The sequence below is a fragment of the Wasmannia auropunctata genome, unplaced genomic scaffold (assembly GCF_000956235.1).
Source record: "Wasmannia auropunctata unplaced genomic scaffold, wasmannia.A_1.0 LD319621.1, whole genome shotgun sequence".
NCBI lineage: Eukaryota > Metazoa > Arthropoda > Insecta > Hymenoptera > Formicidae > Wasmannia > Wasmannia auropunctata.
This window is the reverse complement of record NW_012043269.1, coordinates 38,410-64,365: the sequence shown is the minus strand read 5'-3', so window position 1 is coordinate 64,365 and position 25,956 is coordinate 38,410. Positions and strand designations below refer to the sequence as shown.

Genomic DNA, 25,956 nt, shown 5'->3' with positions numbered 1-25,956 from the left:
ATCAAATATTATGCATTTACTCATAGTCTACATTTTCATAAAATAATGATAATATGTTTAGCAATAGCAATAACATATATAATTAGTCCTTGCAGCCATAACATTGGACAATTTTTTCTTATTGCGTATCTGGGCTAGACGTCTCCTTAACATATATCAGGTAAATAGATATATTTAAACTACGTTTAAAATAGATTAACTTATTTTGTTTTATATATATTAGGTACTTTTTATTTGTATCAAAATAAAGTCAAGGAAAAACCAAAAAGATACCTCTAAAAATGGCTTCAAATGCGTCATAAGTTTATTCAGAAATTTTTCTTTAATTATATAGTACAATTTGTTCAAGTTAATAACGGCAAATACGTTAAAAATATCTACGTTTCCTGTTAACGTTTCCTATTCAGTTCGTATTTGCCTTAGTAATGATGATGTGGGCACATAATTACACTGTATTAATAGCACCTATAAATCCAGAGGACATGCATCATAATAAAGATGCAAATAATCGAGCAGCAATAGATGGTAAGCTCTTTCAGATATCTAATAAATACATGTTTACAATATAAGGGGCGCATCAATTATTAATTCTAATTTCTTTCGCGGAAATGAATTGTGCAGGTGAAAAGCTCGATCTGCGGAATCAATTACATACAGTCCAATGGGTACGTGTTTTCTTCCGGATGTCTAATAAATACATATTTACAATAGGAGATGCATCAATTATTAATGCTAATTATTTTCGCGAAAATGAATTGTGCAAATGAAAGGATGAATCAATCTGCGGAATCCGCTAATATACAGTCCAATGAGTATACAGTTGATTAAGCTTTTAGGATAAATTTCCAAACATCGGTGAATAATTATTAGACAGCTTATTCTAACTTAAACTTTAGACCTAATTAAGAAGACGTTACTTTTTGCTTTGGAACTATTCGTTCCTCAATGCAATCCTTATAATTTAGTATTGAAATGAGCAGTTGCTATATGTAGACTTTTACTATAAAATATGATAATTTCTATACATGCACTTATGATTCGCAACTTTACTTTACTTTTAGGCGATAGGCTTACTGTAAAATAAATGATTGATCAGCGTAATATTGTCTTGAATTTTATTTTTTTCTACATGTTTTCACGATACAAAATTAAATAAATTATTTGTTTAATACGTTTATTTAGACATTCCATACATATCGGGGTCTCGTCTTTGATCCCAACGGATGCGGTTGATTGATCGTTTTACCATTCTCGACTATTAGTTATATTAAAATTGATTTGCATATTAAAGTATCGAATTTATTCTAGTAGCCCTACATACATATAATAAAACTACCATAATTAATTTATATTTACATAAGATGCATATTAACAAGAGATTACGTGCAAGATTACATTTATACTTGTGCGATATATAATGCAAAACATAAACAATAAGTTTTGTACAAATAACATAGGTACAATTTACGATATAAAAGACAAAATTTTAAAATAATTTTAAATCCGCATGGGATATAAGTTTCTGAAAATAATGTACAGTATACATTTTAAATCTTATAAGAACAATTTTACATATTTTCTATACCCATAATCGGATTTATAACTCTACGAGTTTCTTATTTCATTTGAAATAATCTACGTACGTTGCATTTAATAATTTAGAATAACATTAGCAATGTTAAGTATGTTCATTTCGGTCCTTTTTATTAAATATCTCTTTGTTCGAATTAAGAATTATCTGTAGCATATACAAAAAATTGTAATAAAATAAGGAGTTTTGCAATTGAAAATATGACTTCGGTATTATTCCACTATTATTTTTAAAATGGCTTATGTTAGATTACTGCCACGTTTTGACCATGGCATTCGGGCAAGGGCAATTTCCTATAATTGCAGATGGTAATAATGACGATGTAAAAAACAGTTGCTGCCAAATGATAAAAGATAATAGAGGACTAAACACAAGCAATTAGCCACAACAGTGACAAAGATAAGTGTAACATTTTATTTGCTGAATCATCCTAACCGCGCGTGTCGAATTGTTTTATTTATATATTTTCTTATCTTTTTTATATAAAAACTTTTTTATATAAAATTTTATATAATACCATACTTAAAGAAAAATTGTTACGTTAAAATAAAATGAATGAAATCCTTATTCATCGCGAAGAAATCGCTATCACTTATACAATACTTATTTCAATAGTTTAAAAATTAATTCGAAATTGGATCAAATGCAAATAATATTGCACCACAAAACAATAATTAAATTATATTTTTTATTATAACATTTGTTACAACAAAATTAATAATCTGTGAGAAACATAAAAACTTGAATTTATGTCAACTATAATAATACAATTATTGCTTTCCAATATATCCTCTTTACAAAGTATTTTGTATATCTAACTTCGATTTATCGAATAAAATGTATTAATAATTGAGAACAAATTCAAAATTTAAAATATAATGTATTATATAAGACTCTTCAAATAAAAACAAGGCTTAGTTTAAAAAAGGCACTAAGAGTCAATACGCAGAATTCGTTGCATTAAAATTTCTCATAAAATTATATTCAGTAAATTAAATTACATCTTCTTACACATCTGTCGTACGTTTCGGTCCACTTCAGACCTTCTTCAGCGATGAATACAATAAAGAGTTACGCCGAAATTACAATATTTCATTCCTAATTGTCACGATGTTCCGTAATGTATGAGGTGGGCTTTCAGTTTCAAGATTGAATGCAAGAGTCATCTATGTGAATGACATTGTTGAGAAAAATGAACTTAGGTCACTATGTGAACGATTCCAAACACCCTTTACTTACCATTACAAAACAAGTAAAGATTGATATAATACGAGCACTCATAAGAGTTAATCAAATTAAAATGCGAGTGTTATCACATCCGTAGTCACCTTTCGAATGTTCGCCGTTTTAAACAGAACCGTGATGTCATTTTAAACTTAAAACAAACAAGTATATATATATATATATATATATACATATATATCTTAAGCAAAAGTCGTAAGAGATAATGTCAACTGTCTATTTATTTGAATTTCGTTATGATCGAAGCGTAACTGTGATGTAAAAAATCCTTGTCCGTCTGTAAATTAAGGCTTTCCTTCTGTAATTTTATGTACAGCATTTCTAGTCTTCTATTAAATATATTATTAATTAAATATATTATTAATATATAAAGACTAGTCTTCTATTAAAAAATCTTTCTGTGTCTAATATTTCGACGTTCTTCCAATCCATTTCATGAGCTAAATGCAGCCTATGCTTGGTAATTATCGAATGTGGATTTTTATGATTGATGTCGTTTCTATGTTCAGAGACCCTGGTTTTAAGCTATCTCTTCGTTTGTCCGAAATAGGCTGCATCGCAGTCTATGCAAGGCTCTGTAGACAACGTTTTTCCTATTATCGCGTGGAAGAGTGTCTTTGTGTGCTTTAATTATGTTATCGAGTTTGTTAATGCTAAAGAAAGCTAGTTTTGCCCCCGCACGTTCTTCGCTATACTAATAAATTTCTCAGAAATTTTTTGAATGTACGGTACTGCAAACCATTTCTCTTTAGTCTCCGTTTCTAATGTTGTGGATTCAGAACTTTTCTGATGTTTTTGCGCAAAAAGAAATCTTAATCGTTTACCGATCGTGTCCATAATAAAGTTCAGTGGATAATCGTTTTTTAAAAAAGTACTCACAAACTACTAAACTCTAAGTTCTTTACATGGTATTTCGGTTCCGATAGGAGGAAAGCTCTGTCCACTGCGCCCATGATTACTACACGTTTCTGTGACAACGAATGTGACGACATGAAATTGAGGTACCTTCTGAAGAATGTTGGTTTATGAAACCAATCGAATTCCAACCAATTGTTATTCTTAATAATAATAACATCCAAAAAATTTAGTTTGTCACTCCCAATCTCAAGAGTAAATTTTAACTTTGGATGTAATAAGTTGACGTACATAATGATTAAAACGGCTGATTCTCCTACATAGCATGATGTTATTTTAAACAATTCGTGCAAACGTGTCCATGTACGAATTTTTCCTCAATGATGTTATTATAATGATAATTTTCGATTTCTATCAAAGAAAAATATTACATAAGAAAATATAGAAATAAAACGATATCTGAGCAGTCATAAAATCCTTGAAAGTTTGTACCCCTTCTTTATGCAATATCTTAAGACAGTAGTTTGAGACAGAAAATTTCGATTTTTAGCTGTAAGAGATCGCAGTGTTGTATATATTTTTTATAAATATATTTTTGTCTACCCACTTCGCGAGTTGGATTTGGCTACAACTCGAATCTATTAGCATTCGTAGCTGCTGGCGCGATCACCGCTCGATCCGCAGATACTATACAGCCATATATAGCACACAAAGCGGTCATAAATAATATTTTGAGTTACGTATTTATTTATTATTAGTAAAATAGCAATAACAACCAATAAAAAATTTATATCTCTGATGCTACAACAGCAATCGCAGACGCAACAAGTCTTGCAAAGATGTTATATCCTAAAATATCTAGAGCATTTGTACCATTATATGACTGACAAGGCGATGTTAAAGCTCTAGATCGATTAAGATGACAATCATTACAGCGATGACGAAAAACTGTTTAGTACAAGACAACATTTATATAGTTATACATTTAATATAAAATTTAGCTTGTAATATACAATTGATGGTAATAATAATGATAATAATGACTTAAAATAGTCGCTGCCAAAGCATAAGCAGCTTATTATTTAAATAGCAGTTAAATGCAAGTAATTAACTCTCAAGGTGACAAAGATAAGTGCAACAATGCGCATTTTATTTGCTGAGTCATGCTAACATGTGTCCAATTCCTCACTCGCAATAATGATCGGCAATAATGGTCTTGTCGTTTCGAAATGAATAGTAACTCAATAAGTCACGTCTTCCTAAATTTCTAACAATAAAATTCCACTCAAAAATGAAATAATCAAGAGACACGGTAGTGTCTCACGCCAAATAGGGGAGACCGGGGCCGGTTGTCGTACGGGGTTGGTTGTCAAAATGCTAATAACTTATAATTAGTACGTAGCAGAAATAAATTTTTTCTACTTAAACAAAGAGCAATTTCGGACCGAGATATTCTAAGAGTAAATAATTCTAAAAACATTTTAACACCAAAATTAATGCATTAATTAATTGCTTTATCATACTTCAGTCTTGTACGTGCGCTAAGCACCGCCACATCTTTGATGAATTTTTTCATTTAAACGAAGAGTAATAAATTCCGGACCGGAATGTTGTAAAATCAAATAATTCTAGAAACTTTTCAAAACCAAAATTAATTAAATTGTAATATGTACTTTATTCTTGTACGTGTGCTAGCATCTCGCCACACTTCTGATGGATACTTTAACTTAAACAAAGAACAATAAATTCCATACCGGAACATCCTAAGAGTAAATAATTCTATAAACTTTTTAACACTAAAATTAATGTAGCAATTAATTGTTTTATTATACTTCATTCTTGTACGTGTGCTAGCACCGCTACATCTTTGATGAATTTTTTCAACTTAAACGAGGAGTAATCAATTCCGGACCGGAATGTTGTAAAATCAAATAATTCTAGAAACTTTTTAAAACCAAAATTAATGCAGTAATTAAGTTGTTTAATATGTATATTTTTTGCTCTTGTACGTTTGCTAGCATCGCCACGCTTCTGATGGATTCTTTAACTTAATCAAAAAACAATTTTAAAAAATTCCATATCGGAATATTCTAAGAATAAATAATTCTAGAAACTTTTTAATACTAAAATTAATGTAGCAATTATAATTGCTTATTATACTTTATTAGTCTTGTACGTGCGTTAGTACCGCCACACTTTAATGAATTCTTTTAACTTAAACATGGAGTAGTTAATTTCAGACGGATAAAGAATAACTTTCAGGAATAATAACTCATAAATAATTATATATAAATATGTATGATTATATAAAATTATATATAATTATTTGTAACTATATGTAATACCGTATAAAATTATACAACTATATATGTATATATATGTACAATATAAGATTATATGTAGTTACATATAATTTTGTGTAGTGTTGCATATAATTGTATATGACTTTATATAATACATATGTATGTATAATTATAAATAATTTTATAAAATTGTATACATATATTTATGATTATATAGATCATATGTATATATAGATCATTTTTTCTCGAGAGGCAAAGTAATGTAAAAATTAATCGTATAATGTTGTATAATAATGTTTTAACGTTAATTAACAGACAACCAACAAAATCTTTAACAAAAACGGGTTTGTGTGTATGTGTGTGTGCGTGCGTGCGTGCGTGCGTGCGTGCGTTCGTGCGTGTGCGTAATTCCTATTAATAGTTTTAAATAATTATTAGGATAGAAAATTATTTAATTTCTGCACCTAATGAATTTTTGACTAAACTGGTAAATTGACTCGCCTACTTAAATTATTTTAACGTTACGTTTTTATACAGTGAGAAAAAAAATTTGTTGAAAAACGCAAAATTTGTTTCATCTTCCAAAATATTTAATCCGATATGTTCAACTGAACGTTACTACGATGACACAAAATAATTTGTTACTATTATAAACAAAATACTATAGTTTAACTAAACTATAATAACTATAAAAACATGTAAACACAAATAAATACTACTAGCATTTCAAACAAAATAATTTAATTGAGTTGGTTTAATTAATTCTTGATTAAAAAATTTTGACATGATTGAACTACACCTTTTTTTGAGCGACGTACTAAAGAATTGTTGAATCAACTATTGGATCAAACAACTATACAAATTTAGTTCGTACAATCCATTTTTTTTCTCAGTGTACGTACTTGCGCATCGATAAAAGTGTTAAGAAATTTTTTAGTATGTATCAATAATAATTCGAAACATCGTAAATCTTCTTTTACACATATTATTACACATTATATTAGCAAATAATTTCTTGCAAGATTATTTCGATATTCTTGCTTATGGAATAATGATTGTAAATGGATTATATTTGTTTAAATTTGATACTATTGTTTATCGATGTTTGCTAAAAACTATATATGTATTATCACGTAGCACTTACTTAGCAACACAATTAAATTTACGGAATTTTAGAAGGCATTAGTTACCGTAAGAAAAGATCAAAGCTTTAATTCCAATAAATAGAGGTACGTATTTGCGAATATACTTGAGTGGTACGGAATATACTTGAGTAGCTAAGTTTCTTTAGGTTTGCTTATATATATAAAACAATGATATTAAGATTAATTATAAATGTATAGAAATATATAAAAATTCTTTAAATGTATTGAAAAAAATTTTAATAAATGTATTTTAAAATTGTATATAATATATATATACAGGGTGTCTCATAATAGGTGTATCACCGTTCATGGGTAGGTAGAACGGACTAAACTGAATCGAAAAGTTCTCTACCATTTTGCAAAATTCGCAATCGTAAACCAGACATTCATTTTTGAAGATTGACGAATAAACGCGTATTCATCCGGCCCACCGCTGAATGCAAGTGTGTGGCAAGATAAATAGATTAAACTGAACAAAAAAGTTCTTTATTATTTTGTAGAATTCGCATTTATTAACGAGATATTAAGTTTATTCGCCGATCTTCAAAAATTAATATCTTGTTAACGATTGCGAATTTTGCAAAATGGTAAAGGACTTTTCTGTTTAGTTTAGCCTGTTCTATCTACCCATAAACGGTGATACACCTATTATGAGACACCCTGTATACATATGTATACGCGCGATTGAGATCATCTAATTCAATCTATCGACATCGAAAACGTAAATGATAAACCGCAAAAACTTTTTAAACTTGATTATTATAAAATGATCTTATATTATAATTTAAAAAATTGATTATTAATAAATTAAATAATGCGCTATGAGCCAGAACAGGATTATTTAATTGTCAATATAATAAGATTCGTTAAAATGCAATTATACAATAGATATACTCAATAGATATATCGCTATTTATATTATATTATAAATTAAGGTTAAACTTCAATATGAATTACTGCAAAATTCCTTTTCATGCGCAACAAATGCGGTGAGAACGATTCTGAAAAATTTGAATCACGTGACATTTTGCTGCTGCTGCGTGTTGCGTATGAAAAGACGCCTTGAGTGGATCTACTGGTTATAAAAGCGACATCTGTTAAATTTTCTGATAACCAACAATCATAGATGTCACTAGACGTCATATTGGTGCTTGTGGAGGATCGTAGAGATCGTAGACTGATGTACATTTCTTTGAAATAATGTAAAATTGAATAGCAGACTTGTATATTAGATCGCTCGCTGTGCTCGTTCCGCTCGTTGTCCGTAGCGAAGGTGAGTCTGCGCCATTTCCGTCGTTTGATTCGCGTTAACGATCAATTGGCACACCGTTACGTCGACATAGTCCCGGAGATTCGATCGAGCGCGAGTCGGTGCGTTGTCTAAAGTCTCATCGTGTTCACACAATGCTAATTAATTTCGCCTAAGCCGGTGCCGTCCTTCTGGATAGCTCGGGTGCAAACCTGAGAAGGTGGTGTTAGTTTTGCATGTAATTGATGTATAACGGTAGTTTTAACATTACCTATGATTTGACCCGAGTTGACGTCATCGCTGGGAGAAATCAATAACTGCATTGGACTTATTCGTGGTAACTCCCTCGACTAGTTTTACACGTCAATCTCTTTCCTCTAAAATGTGCATATACTTTAGGCCTCTTCTTTGTCGCTGCTTGTCTTGACTGCGTGCTAAAATTTTTTCTTGCTTCCTCCAAATAAATATCTATTGCACAAATCGTAATCGAGTGCACAAATAACTACAAGAACGAAACATTTATTATAAAAATAAACCTTATACTTAATTTAAATATATCAATTCAGAGGTTTGTAATATAATTTTTTTTAGATATTTCTAGTCGAGACAAGAGTCATCTAGACAAGATGATGTCCGATCGGAAAGCCGAGCTAGAAAGGAAGAAGGCGAAGCTCCAAGCTATTAGAGAAGAGAAGGAGAGACGCAGGAGGGAGAAAGAACAGAAAGATGTAAGGGATAAGAAATATCTCTTATAAATGAGATACTTTTAGTTTCTTGTACTTAGCTAAATACGTACTTGTAATGGAAAAACGATTCCCTTATGAATTATAGGTAGAAGAAGCTACCGTTCGTGCCGCTGGCACGGACAAGGATCAGCGCAAGGAGATAGACGCGATGCTATCTTCTTTGGGTGTGGCACCAGTATCGGGTATATAACTACATGTTTGATTTTTTGTGGCATGTGTCTTTCCCTGTATAACATCCTAATGACTTCTGTTTACTTACAGACGTGCTCTCTAGTTTATCCAGTATGAGCTCGCTGACGCCTGAACAGAGCGCTAATGCTACACCAGACGCCAGCTTACAACCGTCTAGTATAAATTCTGCTCAAAGGTATAATTATTTATAATTTTCTTTGTGTCTTTGCAATTCTTTTGAGACCATGTTTATAACTTGGTCTGTTGTGGTATAAAGCAGCGCAGGACGACGGAAGAATCGCGAACTTACGATTGTCTCCGTGGCTCACACGAACATTCCACCAAAAGAACCGGTCGTCTACAGCAAGCAAACGCAAACCATTCAGACCACCCATACATCCCACGACGGTGAGTCAATATTTTTCTCTATGAATTTATATTGCACATATGTGTTACATCTCACTCGTGATATCGCAAAGAAACGTTTAGACATTAGAAAAAAAAACACGTGATATTTAATTCACAGCGTTTTTACTTACATAAATATTGATGGAATTTAAATCGCGTTTAGCTTTCCAAGTTTCTCTGATTAATTGGTTACAAGATGCGTGTTAAATATCGTTATATCTTATACATGAGTATAATCATTAACTATTTCCTGCCATTTTATTGCAAATAATTCCATTAATTATTAATATTCACTTTAACGTACAGTTCACATGTTTATAGCGCGTTCACACAGTGCGTGTTTTGAGATCACTGAAATATCATCAATTTACACATCCTATTCCATAGTTTTTACATCAACAAACTTTTAAACGATTGACTATGGTAAAGTGGGTGGTTTATTTAAAAAATAATATATATGTTTATATATACCATGGTATATATATATAAAAACATAAATATATATATATATATATATATATTTATATGTTTTTTTTTTTAATACTGTGTTACAACTTGTCTGTAACCACATATGTATGAAATTTTAACAGTATTTTTTGTTATTTTATGTATTAACTACGAATGAAGTAAATTAAGATGTTATTAATCACGCGCAATTTTTTTTAATTTTTAATTTTGGAACGACGGATAATATTAAGATTGAGTTAACTCTCCAAATTGTTTCTTATAATTAATTTTAAAGGCGAGGAAACTTACATATTCCTAAAACACGAATTTAAAAATTCGTTACATCACAATTATCATTTTGCACTTTTCCTTCCGTTATCTGTGAAGGACGAACAGTTTTCAACACTTTTACATGATTTTTTTATATTTTGTTACTAAAACAATACTCTGTATTAAAGGAATAACATGTTGTGTTTATGTAGTGACACAAATATTATAATCAGCACATGTTTAAACATATATACACTAACAACATTTGAATAATATATAAGAAAAATGAGTAATATATATTGCTATATTTTAATTATTACAAAACATTATTATAATTGAACACATAAATAACAGTTTTTATTGTGAGCCTTAGATTATGTGTGTTACAAATATATTAATCAGTATATAACGGGTAGTAAGCATCTAACAATCAATCTGGGTTTGGTTTAAGTTAAGTTTTTGGTGGTGGCAACATTTTCCTACATACAACATTTTCATTTCCATTACACACGCAACCGCAAATTCAGTTAGTTCTTAAACACCTGTACTATAAACATCATATGTTTCTCTGACGATTAATCTCACAGTCTTACAATCTACTAACAAATACGAAACTGATCACAATGTATGTTAATGATTAACATATTTCTGACCACCTACTTTACTGTGAAGAAAGATAGCCCAATGTTTGCTATAACAAATTCTGTCAGGGAAAAAATATTTTCCCTTAAGATTGTATATTCTTGTAGATCCTATTGTCCAGTTTGTTATTTTGAATGGACGGACAAGAAAGTTTATATAAAAATATATACACATATATACGCATATATACACATATAATATTTTTATATATTTGTTACCTAACTGATCTTGCGGTATTAATTAAACATATACGCGTGTTCCCTTGTCTTGCGATACAATCTGATCGATTCATCCGGTGTTGGACACAAGGACTGTCCACATCGTCCTCTGCATACACCATCTACTCCTCCTGTTCAACAACAACACCAACTCACTCTTGCTCCGCAGGCTACTTTGAGACTGACTGGTGGCGTCCCAGGAAAGGTGGGTCTGCACCAAACTACCTATGTATGTTCTGTCTACTTTTTTACTACCCTTCCATAATTGTCGTACGACGTTACGTTATAGAGGTAGAGATACACATCGGAAGGTAGAGATTACTGTCGCGCGTACCGAGCGAGGGAATGTAGAGTCTAACCATTGGGGTGCTTTGCGCTTTTTAAACATCTGCTCCGCAAATCTTTGATTTTTCGTTCTTCATATATTTCAATGAAGACAACGAGGAGTCATGAAGATTACACACACAAGTCGCTATGATGATCTATTTTATATCTTGAATTGTGCTGCAAAAAAGTTTTGTATGTGGAAATTTATGTTTACTGCAAATATTGTACTTATTGATAAAGTTTTTACATCGCAAGTACATTTCACATTATTAGGCTCTCTCAGCCTTAAGAGACTTTTTACAGTTTTACTTCCACATACACAGATAACCGTTTGCTTGCATACGAAAGAAAAAAAGCTTACTCACGCTTCAATAATTTAATGAATTAATTAACTGACAGAGAGTTAAGATTACACAGCACATTAACTCTAGGCGTCCTGTTTGTTGGGAAAAACATACGGATTACGATTACTGAACTGAAATTCTTACAAGATTGTCATACCATGACTCATGCGTGCTGGTAGATAATTGGTATTTGTGCTCACATAGAATATATTTCTTCAAATTTATACCTTTAAATACAAAAAATCATAATAATCTCTAATAAATATATATATATATATATGTATATATAAAAATAGCTCCTTTCGTGATACTTTTTAATGTTCTTGATAAAGTGTTAATTACCAATATATATGTATACTCTAACATTAATAGACAAATGTTCATACGTCGCTTTTAAAATCATATGCTTTATTGTTCTCATATTAACAAGAACAATGGCGGCAACATTTTATTTTTGAGAGAGACTTAGGGGGTGGGCATAAGTGTGACAAGGGATGTAAGTGAGATATTGCAATTCATTCGTTAAAGAGCATCTATTGCTAGGGATAAAAAATTTCATCACCGAAATTTCTCGTCACAATATTGGATCAATATCTAATAAACAATCGCTGATAAACGAAAGTGTTGAACATAAAAGATGATATTAATATAAAATATTAATTACCCTAAAAATGATAAAATATTCTGAATATGTACGTTTCCTCTTATACATAGGAACCGAAGCACCACTTATAAGAATTTACAAAATTATACTCACCTAACTACATTCAGCGTAATATTTTTTATTTTAAGGTACGAGATATTCGAAAATCACGTGGAACACTATGATTTCATTTGTTATCCGTTTTCTTTGGAAAAATTTTCTCAAACAAATTATAAAGCACTTAAAAATTTATATCTTGTTATCCCTAAGGTATACAATTGAATATTCCTCAAATCGCCAAACGTATTACAAAATTGTTTGCCACCCTTTTGTGCAATTTTGAATTTTGCTGTAAATTGTTTTTTTTTTTTATTTTTAATTTGGAACTAACAAATAAGTCTGAGTGTAGAGAGGTGTTATTAGCGTAGTGCATTCTTATGATATCGTAACTAAGTACAATTTTTTTCCCTCCCCTTCTCAGCTCATGCATTCGACTATTACGGTAAGTTATGATTTCTCTTGGTTCAGAAAACGACTTTTAGGTTCAGAGTTAGGTTTAGCTTGTATTCAGTTTGTATTATTTGAGACAACGATCTTCCTAAAAGAAAAAAAAAAGGTACTTATGCGAGAATTGAGGATTACGATACTTGGTTGTAAAGTAGCGCGTATTCAGATCAAATTTCACATATGCTATTCTAAATTCTAAATTATTCACGCCAAAACGAATATGTGGTAAAATAAGAGAAATTATTACTGAATTTATAATTTGCCCGCTAAAAATGTAGCGTGTGCTGTTCGTAGCTCATCAGTACGTTTCGTTACATGAAATTAATTGACATTCGCAACATACTGGATAGTGCTTTTATTTGCCTTTATTCGGAATAGTTATAGTCGCATAAAAAACGGATGAAGAAGTACCCATCGCCAGAATTTAGCGTTCTTTTTTTTCCATAGGAAATGTCAGTAAGGAAATGCAAAATAGCTCTCCACCCAGAGCCTAAATCGGTCTTTGCTTTCTTATGGATATATGCTTTTATACCTCTCTTTTATATATTCTCTTCTTCGTTAAGTTTGCCTATATTTTTTGGGGGTGTATTTATTCTTATTTACCGTATCTATTATTTTCCAAATATTTAATCTGACATCCCGACTCTAGCAAAGAAAATATCTGGCTATCAGGCACACCACACGAATCTATCCGTATATATCTGATTCTCGGGACGCATGGCATAAATTTTGAAAATGGTTTCCAACGTTTCCTGGTTTCTTCAAGACACTTGGATTTTCGCAATATTTTCTAGCTCTGTCTCTTTTACGTAATCACTAATTTTATACAATAGGCATGCTACCAAAAAAAAAATTGTCTTTATAAAAAAAATATGAGGTTAAAGAGAAGCAAATTGAATTACGGTATGTTTAACGGAAACGGTATAATGTATAAAGCTCTGACAACTGTATTAATGGTATTCTCGATGCCGTCTCATCGTGGCGTATCAAGGGTATCGGAATCTTTCGAGTGAAATATCCATTGGCAAATCTTGTCACAACTTAACGCACCTTCCAGAGTTCTCGGCGCGATGTTCACGGTCGGTACCTAAAATCTCTTTGGGAATGCTAACGCATCACGAATGCTTACTAACATGGAAGCAATCTTTTTAGAGCTAAGGTGTTGTGGGATATTAACTAAACTCACACAAGTTGAAGATAACATATTACACACGTTATTCCCGTATTACACTCTGACTCTGTTTTTATAATCAATTTACTTATCTCTGATGTATAACATCTTAATATTTTTATATGAGGATATGCCGCTTGAGCTTTTAGTGACGCAGGAACATTTTTTTTGTTTTTACAAAATGTTCCTCGGTCACAGGGTATTTTGCTTCTTAACAGCACGTGGGTGGCGTAGCAACAAAGTCGGTAGATTATAATAGAGTTAAAACGACAGATATATGCAGGAGATGGACAAAATAACGCGAACATCTGGAATATACTACACGGAGAGAATTTTATTTTTAAAATTACCCTAAAAATCATGCTAATCGTAGGACAACATAGTATTTCGACGAATTTTATATGATTTTCACTATATTTTTTTAATATATACTGCAACAAATTTATTGTAGTACACAGTAAAATTTGTCGAAATATTATCTTATGTCGTGTCCCACGATTAACATGATTTTCGGGATAAATTTTAAAAGGAAATTCTCTCCGTGTATTTGTTCATAAAAACTCACCATTTGCTTTTAATACAGATTTACCTGTGTTGGAATAAACTTATAAAATGCTTAAATGACCATTAATAATCAATTGTTGTATTATTCTTTTTGTAGAACATCTTTTAATGTATATAATTCAATACGTATTTCATTATATAATTTGAATATATGTTTATATGCGTAAACATGATGTTGGGAGGGGGGGGGGGTAGAAATTTGCTTCTCTATTTTCCATCATCTTTCCTGATGCAATTACCTGATTTAAATATCATCGAATCATTGAGTTTTTAAGAACAGATTTTTTTATTTTCCAATATCTCTAAAGCAATTAGAAGTCGTTCTGCTAGAAGAATGGTATAACATTGCATATTGACTGTTCAAGCATTGTTTGAGCTCTGTTTCAACAAGAATAGAATCTATAAAGACGCAAATAGTGATATCTTATTGATAAAACAAGTAGTTCTCACGTGTTCAAATTAGTTTCTCTATCCCCTGTGTATGCTGCGATCCACAAATATATCGCAGTATAGACGTACAGCATTCTCAAAATATGTACATCGCGCACTTTTCTTCTATCTTATGAACGTTGACAGGCTTGTTTTCGCCGCCAGTCAATTTTCAGAAGATAATTACTATAAATATCTCGAATCTCGTCAATCGAAAGAACTGGAAAGAACATGTTTATTTCAACAGTCGGAGATGTCAGTACGTTGTATTAAATCGTTATTTCAATTTCATGATCCCTTTCTTGTCTTCATTTTGGTTGGTATGGAAACTTTTTTCTGAAATTTACTGATAATGAGTTTTCGCGCCACATTTATTTTCCGAGAAATATCCTACCTCGTTATATTTTATATCAATTAACGCGAGAAAGAGAACGAATCTTGAAATGACGTAGTACGTGTAACTTAAGTGTATACATTCAGTTATTTTTTTTTAATAACAGTTATTAAAATATTTTTTAAATAAAAGTGATTTTATTTAAGAAAATTTATTGTATATAATTTAAACGAAAAAATAAAAATTTTAGTTTTAAAAATTGTTAAAATATTTTTTATGAGTTTTATTTTTCTTATGGATTATATCTATTTTATTACAGAGTTTTGTAAGATATTTTTAATACAAGTTTAATAATATCCAATAAAGTGTGATTTTTGACAGTCATTTATGAAATATTGCCACTTGTATTGCTTCAAGTATGATGAAAAAAAAAATAAATATAATATAAAAAAGTATTTATTAATAAAACTAATTAAAAACTTTTGTTTAAGTTGTTAGATAAATCTTCTTAAACAAAATAATTTATTTGAAAAATGTTTGTATAACTCCATTATTTAAGAGAATAACTGAATGTTTACAATTAAACCAAACACATTGTACAATATATTGAAAATGAGAACGAAGATTTCTATGAATTTGTTCATTCAATATTTAAGCGAAGATGTGAAAAAACTTTTAAATATTTTAAGAAGTAAGAGACTTCTCTCATTAAACTCTTTAGTGAATGAATCAATATTTAAAAACGTACTCTGTGATATACAGAGCCGTTGCTAATGGGAATATTGTACGCATGTAAATACGTCAACTCTGATTTATCAATTTTAATTGCTACTTTCAAGTTTCTTAAACGATTGTTGATGTATTTTGCATGACAAAATAAGAAAAGTTAATTGAATCTTGTATTGCGACGTGTTATTGCGAGAATGATGTAACAGTAGAAAATTCGAGATCTTTCACGTTAGAGCCGTTAATAAAATTAGATAAAAGACTCAAGTAACTTTTAGCTTTTGTACATGTATCATTATGCATCAATAATGCCTATTTAAAAAGAGATACATATTTAAAAAGCGCTACAAACAATTCCGGCAAATAGGATATCAAATTGATTGACGTTTTCTTTTCCTTCCTTCAAGACGAGTACAATCTAAATCCTGGTTTAGAATGGGAGGACGAATTTACAGGTAGGTAATTCCTCTCTAGAGACGATTCACTTTACCTAATAATATAAATATCTCACAAGACATGTCCATAATTCTATACCTCACACTCTCACAAAGTAATTATTCCTAAATGTATTATCTTCACTTAACTTTCTTTGCAATTTGTCGTCTCTGTCTTATATATGCACTGAAGAGAGGGAATTGCCGCTAGCGTTTACAAATTGCTTGACAATTTGCTTTATTATATATATATATAAATATTTTTTTTTATATTATTTTTCTCTTTACGTAAATGAGATAAGTCTGCTTTATGTATCGCGCATGCAAGAAATATTCAGCTTTGTATCGTTTTTGAGACGGTATACACTGTGAGCTATTTGAATGACTGAAGATATTTAGAATTTAGCACTTTAATTAAGATTTAATCAGGAATTTGTTAACTTTTTTTCTTTATTATTTTTGATGGAGCGACAGAGAATCTTGCCTATTTCATTTTATTTGTCACAATTGTAGATGTTGCAATTTCAATCGGTACTGCATGAGACCTGGAAAGTTGCGTTAAATCGTCTCCACTCGTTTATTGCTGCATCATTTAAAAGAGTATTAATTCACACGATCGCGGCTGAAAACCCACTTCTTTCCGATTTCATTGTTCATTAATTTTCATTTATTTACCATTAATTATTATACGACATTTAGTGTTATAAGAAATAGATGGTGAAACCTCACGCAATTGTCACATCCTACACGTGAATCCTGTTAATAACACTGTTCAATTAAAAAAAAAACTTTTGAGTACTAGAACGAAGATAAGTACGAAGATAAGTAATTTTTTGGATACTAAATATACAATCTACATTTATCAAATTATTCTATTATGTCACAATTTTTAAAAATATGCAGTTAAAGTATAAAGCATAAAGAGCTATTTTAGTACTTTTTATGTTTGGCATATTACAATTACGATATTTATTGTATTGGAGTTTTATTGCAATCAAAATTAAGTATGTTATTAGGACTTTGCTTAAAAGAAATTTGTTGTGTCGATTAAAATTATTTATGACTAGATAGAATTTTTATTGCCTCAATGCGATTTGTATAGATCACTAAGAATCTGTCAAATATTTTTTAAATAAATTTAAATTGAAGGCTAAATTAGCTCGTAAGAATAAATCAAATATATTGAAGTAATGTCTATGCGAGTCGACACGGGTGTAATAATTTTTGTTGTTATATTCAATTACATACAAACTGCGCGCCGCAATTTTCGTCAGTCTTGAAATACAGTTCAAAAAAATATTTTTTGTTATTCAAATTTAAGGAGTTTTTTTAGATCGTTGAATACTAATCTGATATGAAAGTTAATAAATTTAATTTACATTTGATGAGAAACTCCTACGTGAATTGTTCGAAAAATTCAAACATTTTTCAATTTTAACATCTGCTATTCTAATTTTTCTATTTTGAATTTATCAACTTTGATATTATATTAATATTCACCGATCGGAAAAAACTCTTAAATTTGAATACTTAATATAATTAAAAAATATTTTATAGATTATACATAAATTGCAACTTTGTTGCAATAGTTCTTATATTAATTTCAAGTATTTTTTTAAACATAAATTCCTTTTAAGGTCTACGTCATACTTAATGTCGTTTGCAATAGAACTTCTGTAACATGTCATATATCGTAGTTATAATATATCAAAGGATAACCCTGAATAACCCTTTTTACTATTTTAACTTACAAATTTTTCAAAATTCTGATATATGATAAAACAATTTGGTAAACAAGATTGTATTCAATACCCAAGAAATCGCGAGAAATAATTTTCCTTGTTCTTTTTTTTTCGAGTTTTTTTTTTTGTTGAATAGTGAAATTACATAATCAGTAATATAATAATTAACTAATTAGTAATTACCGGTAAAGGGAAAATTAATAATCTCTTATTACTCGTAATGTCCACATTCATTTTTCTTCGCATCGTGTCACTTCATTGAAACTGCATGCCAACAAAGGGTGGAGAGATTGAGAGAAAAAAATTGAAAATTGAAAAAAAGAAGATAAAATGGGAAAAACTATATTATAAAATCAAAAAGTATAAAATCGACATTATTCATTGACAGTCCACCAACAAGCAGTCCATCTTTCGTACATGTGGCTAATTTTGCATGTCATCTAGGCTCACACTCATAATTTTGTTTCCGTATATACGAAACCTTACGTTTTTCTAGCATGGTAAATTACTTGATATGGCATTTATCAATGCTTCTAGATGTTGCTCCTTTGAAATAAGGTTTCGTTACTTAAATATTTGAAAATCGGTAGCTACCTGTGCAATTTATATTAGAGAACATATATCGCTTTGTTATGAAGATAAATAAAACGTAATTTGTTTTTTTTTTCTTTTTTCTAAATAACACGCTGGCATGTAACCTTTTTCAACACTTGAAGTGTAAAGACAAATACGAAAATGTTGTAAAAACAAATGTTAGGATTTTAGCAGAATGCACAGTGTTGTTTTTTTTTTATAGATGTTACTTCAAAATAATAGATTATTGCGTTATAAATATTCTTTAAAGCGTTTCAATATATTTATCAAAAAGTAAATTTTTTCCCCGTCTTTTTTAAATATGAAAGCAGTAGTACTTTTGAAAGGTTTAATGGATTTGTTAGAATATCAGTCGACTTTTAAGTAAAATAGGTAGATCAAGTAGCTAGGTAGTTACATCCAAGTTAGGGTACTTGTGGCGGAACCAGCTTATTCACCACAGTTTTGACATTTGATGATGGCCAAGCCGAAGACGAGGAAAATAGCTTGCCGCACATGGACGGTTTCCAGAGTAAGCTTCCACCGGGAATTCTGTCTCACGGATTACCGCAAGTTAAGGAAGTCCAGCCTGCCGTTACACAGATAGAACAAGAGAAGGAGAAAGAGAAGCCTAAGAAAGAAGGTGCGTAGATCATTGATCACACTGTCAGTTGTGTCGGCTGATTAGAAATCTTGATCCTTTTATTAATTTCCACAGTGCGAGAGCTTAGCGAAGAAGAGAAGCAAATGATTATCCTATCGGAGGACTTCCAACGATTTCTCGATCGCACCAGTAGAATCGTGGAGAGAGCGTTAGGCGAATCGGTTGACATCTACACCGATTATGCTGGCACTATGGACGGCGAAGATGGAATGTAAGCAGAAAGCTACAACTGGAAAATTTTTTTTTATCAATTTTTTTCCAAGGCAGTATAGCTGCTTGAGATAGTAAATGCACGTTCTGCTTTATGTAAATGACAATCAAACTTTAAAATAAGTCAAACCAACGAGCACTAATAAGGTGACACTTAAATACAAAATATAAAATTTATTAAAACGAGCAATCCGCGTTTGCTCGTTTTAATAAATTTTATATTTTGTATTTAAGTGTCACCTTATATTAGTGCTCGTTAGTTTGGCCTATTTTAAAATTTAATTGTTATTACATTGTGTGCGTGCGTGCGTACATGAGTATGTGTGTGTTACGAACTTGTCTTTATATTGATAGTTTAGATGTAAATGACTCCGTTCTGAATTTGCAGGGATGAGAAGAGCCATCAACGGCTCTGGCTGAATCGCTCGTTCATCTGTGAGCGATGGTCTCGTAATCGTTGTGTGACTTCCATGGATTGGTCTCCACAGTTCCCCGAGCTTTTAGCGGCCTCGTACAACAACAACGACGACACACCGAACGATCCTGACGGCGTGTGCCTGATCTGGAACACGAAATTCAAGAAAACAACCCCAGAGTTTATCTTTCACTGTCAGTCGCCCGTTATGTCCACGACGTTCGCCAGATTCCATCCGAACTTGATCCTGGGCGGCACCTACTCCGGTCAAATCGTGCTCTGGGACAATCGAGTGCAAAAGAGGACTCCCATACAACGTACCCCATTGTCCGCCACTGCGCACACCGTAAGTGATCTTACCACTTTGACATATATCACTTTGACATATATCAGTTAGCTAGTTGAGGGGTTACACCATCCTTGAAGTTTTAAAATGGTATCTTAAGTTTGTGGGATTTTTTGTGGGTAAATGGATAACTTTATTTAAAATCTGCCTAGAGGACATTATTGTACATATATAAGAAACCAAAAAAAATATTTTTTTATTCTTATTATGTCCAAAATGGCGGCGCACTGGCCTACACTTGCGGAATCCCTTTTTTTCTATCGATGTACAGGATTCCAGGCACACGGTTTGATCTTAAACAAAGCACAAAGAATTTTTATTATGTATTAAAGACTAGAGAAGTATGTAGGGATTTTTCAAAATATTGATTTTTTTCAAAATGGCAGCTATTTTACGAAAGACTTGTATTGACAAAATACGAACTGTTCATAAAAATAGCTGCCATTTTGAGAAAAATCAATATTTTAAAAAACCCCTACGTACATATCTCTATAGTCTTTAATATGTAGATAATGAAAATTCTTTGTGTTTTGTTCAAGGTCAAACCGTGTGCCTCGAATTCTGTACGATTTGAAAAAAGAGATTCCGCAAGTAAGCCAGTGCGCCGTCATTTTGTACATAAAAAAAAATAAAAAAATATTTGCGGCCACGTGTTATATAAACCGAAAATTGTAATTGAAAAGTCAGGGAATTTTACAAAATTTTGTAGAGAATTAAAATTCTTGGCTTTAAAAAACTTTAATATGCGTATATCACACACTTATACAGTTTTGTTAATAAATTCTCTTTTTAATAGAGATTAAAAATGCTTCATTAAGAGTACTTAGAATTTTTAATTTGTCTACTTTTTGTTGGAGTGTTAAATTTATTTAAAACCGTTTTTTTTTAACTCGTAAGTTTCTTGTGTTACTTATGAACAAATTAATAAAATTAAAATTAACTTCATATTTTTGTAATTTTTCTTACAAATCTGTAAACTTTTATATAATAGCAAATCGGAGATTCCAATAAACAGAATTTAGCTTTTATCAAACAGAAACAATATTTACATGTTCCTTGTATTCTAAGCAGAAGATAAAAATTGTGCGCACATAGACAAAAGAAAAACATAAAGGAATACTAACAACTTAACAATTAAGTGCAAACAATCTCAACAACAGTAATAGTAATTTACATTGCTATGTTAAATTGCTTTCAATAAAATATTTAACAGTTTCCAAATCAAGACGAACACATACAAAAAATGTTTTAATATTATTGAAAGTCAGGGAAAATTATATTGAAATTTTGTCTGGAAATTAGGGAAAAGTCACGGAATTTTATAATGAAGAATTTGTGGCAACCCTTTATAGAGCAAAAATGAAAAGGTTTTGACAAGGTTGAGAAAATCATTCTTTGTTCTGCAGCATCCGGTGTACTGCTTGAGCGTTGTCGGGACACAGAATGCGCACAATCTGATCAGCATTTCGACAGACGGCAAATTATGCTCGTGGAGTCTGGACATGCTGTCACAGCCGCAAGAGGCACTGGAATTACACACGAAGCAATCGAAAGCGATTGCCGCCACGTGCTTGGCTTTCCCGCACGGTGACGTTAACAATTTCGTCATGGGAAGCGAGGACGGCACCGTTTACTCAGGTAAGTACAATTGAAGCCACGTACGTATGAAGAGAGTATGTATGAAGAAAGTAAACTGTATGAATTATTAACTTTAACATTTTGTCGTCGAATAGCCTGCCGACACGGTAGCCGCGCCGGATTGACTGAAACGTACGAAGGTCATCAGGGGCCGGTCACTGGCATTAGCGCGCACGCGGTGCAGGGCGGGATAGACTTCTCGCATCTATTTCTGACGTCCTCTCTTGACTGGACCATCAAACTCTGGAGCCTGAAGGAGAACAAACCGCTCTACTCTTTCGAGCATAACGGCGATTATGTCTACGATGTCGCCTGGTCCCCGACGCACCCGGCGCTGTTCGCCGCTGTTGACGATTCCGGTAGGCTGGATTTGTGGAATTTGAATCAGGACACGGAGGTACCCACCGCCAGCGTTGTCGTCGACGGATGCCCCGCTTTGAACAGGGTATCGTGGACGCCAAGCGGACTGCACGTGACTGTCGGTGACGATACTGGTAAAATATGGGTCTACGATGTTGCCGAGGTACGTACGATGATAATTTTGAAGAGTTTCTCGACTGTTCATATATAATTTTATATAATATTACCAGGGATGGAGGCTTTTAACTTTTCTAGGTGTGGAGTACCTTATCCAAGCAAAGAAAGGGTGGTTTCATTATCACAAATATTTTATCTCTCTTATTGTATGTGCGAAATATATTGTTTACACACACACCCACACATACACACAGGATGTCCCGAAATTCGCGAATCAAAATATCATAGCAAGAAAGTCTTCAAAAAATTAAATAAAACTATTTGTAAATTTTTATTTTAAGTAATAGTTTTTGAGATACGAGTTTAAATTTAGCCAATTTTATATATATATATATATATATATATGCAGCGTGAGCACCCTAGTTAGATACTATTTTTTGATAATTCACTCAAAATTTCTTAAAATTTGTCAAAAATTAAAGTATATATCTTTTTTTAAATACCCCAAATTCTGGGTGTGGAATTCGACACCCACGACAGCTCTGGGTGTGGAATTCGACACCCACGACAGCTCTGGTTGTGAAAAGCTCCGCATCCTTCATAAGAAAGTCTACGTCTCTGATTTTGATAATATTGCGTATTGAAACTTACGTGGGAACATTGTACTTAATTTTTCTTTTAATCACAGCATCTAGCTCATCCAAGAATTGACGAATGGAACAAGTTCCTGTACACGCAACAGGATCTGAAGAACAACAAAGCGGATGAAGAATTGGATAAACTTAATCTTAGTTCCGGTCCGTCTTCGTTAACATCTATGACATCTATTTCGTCAGTGCCTCTGAGATAAAAATTGAGATAATTTAATTTGCTCTAGTGATTGAATTGCCCTAGTAATTTCCTCCTGGAATTGATTACACTTGTAATCATATAAAATATTAAGAAATACGAATCTAGGGGATTCGGCTCTCCAACAATTTTACTGGATGTAATATTGAAAGATTAATCGCCAATTTTCTATTCTTCATTAATGGAAGTTGGCTCTCAACTCTTAATGCTTCAAAAACATATGTATTAGTAACGTGTTAAACATATTAATAATTATTATAATACAAATATATACGTTTAACTAAAATATAATAAGAGATGTTAGTTGAGTAAATCTGTAATATCGAAATTGTATATAATATTTTGATTATATTTTAAAGGATTATTCTAAATAATTTGTTGAGATAAAACTCACATATGTTTTACAATATAATTTATCAATACAGCCATCACTTATAATAATATAATATCACGTAATGCCAAATTTAGAAATTAAAACAACTGATAGAAACTTACGTGAATAAATACTTTGTGAATCGTAATGTTGTAAAAAAAGAAATGCATACACTCAGTAAGCTATGCGATGTATAACTCTCCAGTCAAATAATTTGCTCATGTAATTCGTTTTATTTGTTCATTTCTCATCAACAATCATTGCTATTCTAAGGAACGTATTTATTAGGCGTTTTTATAATATCTCGTTTAAGTTGATGCAAATACACGTTATTTATTGTAAAATATCGCAAATAAAATTTTTTTTAAGAGTACGTTTCAATTTAATGTGCAGATTTATTGCTTTATTTCTTGCACAGGGAATATTACTATTCAACAACAACAAAAATGCACAAGAACGAATATAATTTTGAAATTTTTTGAGCGCTATAGCTTTAAACTGCTCTCTCACATCATAATTTTGAGTTTACAGTTAATATAACAAAAATGGACTATTTTAATGTACTTTGACACTTTAATATACTTTTTTTGTTTTAAATACGACGTATGACGTGTTGGAGAAGTTTTATTGCATTCAAAATTAAATGTTAGGGCATTCAGCTTTTAACAGGAATTTGTCGATTATAGTTAAAAAGATATTTATTATATTGTAATGTGACAATAAAATTTATTTTAAGTAAAATAGTGCTTTTTGCACATTTAATCACAAATTTAAAAAAAATCGATAGAGCAGTTTGGTAAAAGATCGTATTTAGCGCAAAAAAACTACAGAAAACGATTGCTCTCATTCTTATATTCGATTTTTTTTTAACTGCTTTATCATTCACGGGTCATTACATAAATAGCGGATGACGTCATTTCTGCGATCAGTGACGCATCGACGACAGCAATTAGAACAAGCGACCTTTTGCGTCAGCTCATCGATTAATGATTAAAGTCTCTTCTGATTTTTTTTCTGAATCAGTAAACGTGATCTTCCATCGACATTCCGAAAATAACTTTTTTTTTTTCTTTATTTAACGGCATTCGATTCCCAAATGATTCCGAAATTAGAAACTCGAGTAAACGACAGGGTCGAATCCAAGGTCCGACGTCCGCGGATTGAATCATTTAACGAAACGAAGGGGAGAGGGGATAGAAGAAGGGATGATGCATCCATGTCTACACTCTACCATGGATGCATCGACCGTTGACATCAACGGTGCCAGCTCGCGAACCAGCTTTCATTAGTTCTACAATAGTCGCAAGTCGATCACAAACATGTTGCGACAGTTAGTCCAGAAGTGCCAATAGTACCATTGACAGCTTTTTGCAGCATGCTGACAATATGTGGAGAGAATAGACCGGCAACATGTAAAGGGGATAAACTACACAACCACACTGATACATGAGGCCACGTATGTATGTACATACGCGTAGCATAGACATACGGAACGTGAATCACGTGGGCCCATGTATCAATGTAGTCGCCAGCCTATCCTTTCCACACTCTACAGTCCAATGCCGGATTTGAGAGAGGGCGGACTGGACGGCCTCCCGGGGGGCTCTCGACATGGAAAGAACGATTTTGCTTGATTTTGTTGGAAGATTTAAAAATTTTGCTGAATACAGATCGAGATACTAAGTTATCGAGATACTAATCATTTACAAAAAGAAAAAATTTTACATAATGGCCAAGTTTTTGCTTCAGTATGTGATCAAAATGATCAACAGATTCTGCAGTTGATCATTTTAATAACTTTAAGTCTGTTTTACGAAACTTAAAGTTATTTGGAAAGACAATTAAACTTTTGCTGCATATAATTTTGAATAATTTAAACGATTTATTTAAAAAATATTTTTCT

At 31.6% G+C, this 25,956-nt stretch overlaps 1 protein-coding gene across 28 annotated transcripts; it reads left to right on the top strand.

Moving 5' to 3' along the window:
- The first annotated feature begins 8,240 nt into the window (after positions 1-8,240).
- On the top strand, positions 8,241-23,698 carry LOC105460560 (cytoplasmic dynein 1 intermediate chain). Of its 28 annotated transcripts, none has more exons than XM_011707027.1 (14): positions 8,241-8,409; positions 8,977-9,113; positions 9,217-9,313; positions 9,393-9,498; positions 9,580-9,710; positions 11,457-11,492; positions 13,083-13,103; positions 16,740-16,787; positions 19,545-19,724; positions 19,800-19,956; positions 20,344-20,716; positions 22,123-22,354; positions 22,450-22,877; positions 23,520-23,698. In XM_011707027.1, the coding sequence occupies exons 2-14, from the start codon at positions 9,012-9,014 to the stop codon at positions 23,679-23,681; spliced, it is 2,073 nt and encodes a 690-aa protein (XP_011705329.1). In that variant the 5' UTR covers positions 8,241-8,409; positions 8,977-9,011; the 3' UTR covers positions 23,682-23,698. The 28 variants fall into 28 exon arrangements, with proteins under 28 accessions (XP_011705329.1, XP_011705326.1, XP_011705321.1 ...); XM_011707024.1 differs by having other exon boundaries at positions 11,457-11,516; XM_011707019.1 differs by having other exon boundaries at positions 11,379-11,516.
- Positions 23,699-25,956: the final 2,258 nt, after the last annotated feature.